The 2,505-nt window shown below is 49.1% G+C and overlaps 1 protein-coding gene across 1 annotated transcript; it reads left to right on the top strand.

Annotated features, from left to right (window-relative positions):
- The first annotated feature begins 348 nt into the window (after positions 1-348).
- Positions 349-1,298, top strand: GPR55 (G protein-coupled receptor 55). Its single transcript, XM_006779446.1, is given in 2 exon segments — positions 349-1,060; positions 1,063-1,298. Coding segments are annotated over 2 exon segments (948 nt in total).
- Positions 1,299-2,505: the final 1,207 nt, after the last annotated feature.

Raw genomic sequence — 2,505 nt, 5'->3', positions numbered from 1 at the left:
TGGGACCTCTCAGTTCGCAGGCTGGCGCTCTGTCCACTGAGCCAAACCAATTTCGGCCATAATTTTATTTTTGTAAAAGAAAGAGGCACACACATGTGGTGTGTGAGTGTGTGTGTGAAAAGAGAGAGTCTGGAATGATATACATGAAATAGGAACAGTTACATCTAGGCAGCAGAATTAGAGATAATTTTTATTCCCTGTGTTTTCTAATGGTTATTCAATGAGCATTCAATTGCTGGGTGACAAAGGGGAAGTGCTTATCATTCCTGACAAAGTCACGTGAATCCATCACTTCTAGAGGCTGAGAGGAACTTCATCTAACCTATTGTTGATGTTGTAGGGAAGAACATGAGCCAGCCAAACAAAAGCAAGAGCTGCTCCTTGCATGAAGTGGATGAGCTGATGAGAACTGTGCAGCTGGCGGTGCACATCCCCACCTTCCTCCTGGGTCTACTTCTCAATGTGCTGGCCATCCAACGCTTCCGCACCTTCCTGAAGAAGAGGTGGCCGGAGTATGCTGCCACCTCCATCTACATGATCAACTTGGCGGTCTTTGATCTCCTGCTGGTGCTCTCGCTCCCATTCAAGGTTGCCCTGGGCCATGTGCAGGTTCCCTTACAATCTCTCTGTACGTTTGTGGAGTGCCTGTACTTTATCAGCATGTATGGCAGTGTCTTCACAATCTGCTTCATCAGCCTGGATAGATTCTTGGCCATCCGGTACCCGATCCTGGTCAGCCACTGCCGGTCCCCTAGGAAGATTTTTGGGATCTGCTTCACCATCTGGGTCCTGGTGTGGGTTGGGAGTATCCCCATCTACAACTTCCATGGGAAAGTGGAAAAAGTGTACACATGCTTCCACAATATGTCTGATGACACCTGGAGTGCCAAGGTCTTCTTCCCTCTTGAGGTGTTTGGCTTCCTTCTTCCCATGGGCATCATGGGTTTCTGCTCCTTCAGGAGCATTCACGTTCTGGTTGGCCGCCTGGACCACAGCCAAGATTGGGGCCAGCAGAGGGCCTGCATCTGGACTATTGCATCCAGTCTGGCTGTCTTCGTGGTCTCCACCTTGGTTTCTTCTTGCAGTTTCTGGTGAGGAATGGCTTTATTGTGGAGTGCAGAGCTAAATGGAACATCAGCTTGTTCTTACAGTTGTCTATGTGTCTTTCCAACATCAACTGCTGCCTGGATGTTTTCTGCTACTACTTTGTCATCAAAGAATTCCGCACAGGCATCATGGCCCGCCAGCGTTCTGGAGGCCAGCTGGCCCTCTCGGATACCGTGACCACCAGAGGCTAAGAGAAGAAAGTCCTGCTCAGAGGAAGGAAACCCCAATCCCGAACTCCAGGAGCAGATATCCCGTCCCAAGACTGTATTGTGTGGGATGATATATGGTGCTTTGACTGGTTTGCTTTCCTTTTAGATGCTCATTGAATGCTGTGCCTGCTCATTATGCTCCAAAGACCTTCCCACCACACCCAGACAGCTCAACATAAATCACCCAGTGTTTTGGGATTCCTGATGAACCTAAGAACCAGTTGAATTCTTGATTTCTAAGTACAAAAAGCATGAGGAAGAATAATTGAGGAAGAAGATGAGTCCATATGGACAAGGCTGGTTCTCAACTCTCCCCTACCTCTTGTTAGATCTGAAGATTTTGGAAAGGAAGAGAGAGTGGAGTTAGGAGAGAGAATCAAGAAGATCAGTCATGATGGCAGGTATCCTGGGCCAAGATGCAGTGATAGGGATGGATCCAGCTCCTCTTTAGTTTGGGGATCCCTAGGGGGTGGGGAGCAGACTTGTGCTTTCCAGTCCCTTCTGGGGCTCTGTTGGCCAACAGCCTTGCAGAGATGACAGCAAGTGGGATGATCAGAGCAGAACAAGTACACACAAAGAGCCCCAAGTTTCTTATGGGCTTTTGAAAGGCCTGGAAAGCCCACAAAAAGTTGCAGAAGAGTGAAGGGGATGGTGTGGACCAGGCTATGGTGAAGCTGCAGATACTTTGTGGAAGCAGTGGGGTCAGAGTGGATAGTTGTTGGTGAGACCTGAGAGCCATGAGGATACAGCTGTGGAAGGAAGGAGACAGGCCAAGGGCAGCTCTTCCCCCATTGCCACAGGGGTGTCCACTGCCTGAAGTTTTAGCACATGCCTGCGGGTGGAGAGGCAGTGGTAACAAGCCTGGGAGAAAGGAAATGCCTGAATATGACTAGTTTGCTATCTTGAACAGACGGGGGAGTTATTCATTAGACTTAGATTCCCTAAGAATGATGACACATAATCAGGCTTGATTTGGTTCAGCCAGAGGAGAATAAAGAACATGTGTGTGTCTTGCCTGCCTGAGTCCTGATTGGGCAGCTGGCCACAGTAGTGTGTTCACAGAGCTGTCCTCTCCAGTGGCTGGGAAGGAGAAAATGAGTCAGCCAGGAATGGAGGACCCATCTTGAGGACCCAAGGCTCTTGGCAGTTCCTGGTTGGAGGTTGTAAACTGTTGAGTCACAACTTGGCT

The sequence above is a fragment of the Myotis davidii genome, unplaced genomic scaffold, assembly GCF_000327345.1.
Source record: "Myotis davidii unplaced genomic scaffold, ASM32734v1 scaffold370, whole genome shotgun sequence".
In the NCBI taxonomy this organism is placed as follows: domain Eukaryota; kingdom Metazoa; phylum Chordata; class Mammalia; order Chiroptera; family Vespertilionidae; genus Myotis; species Myotis davidii.
The sequence above is the reverse complement of the archived record's forward strand: the minus strand, read 5'-3'. Positions and strand labels throughout refer to the sequence as shown.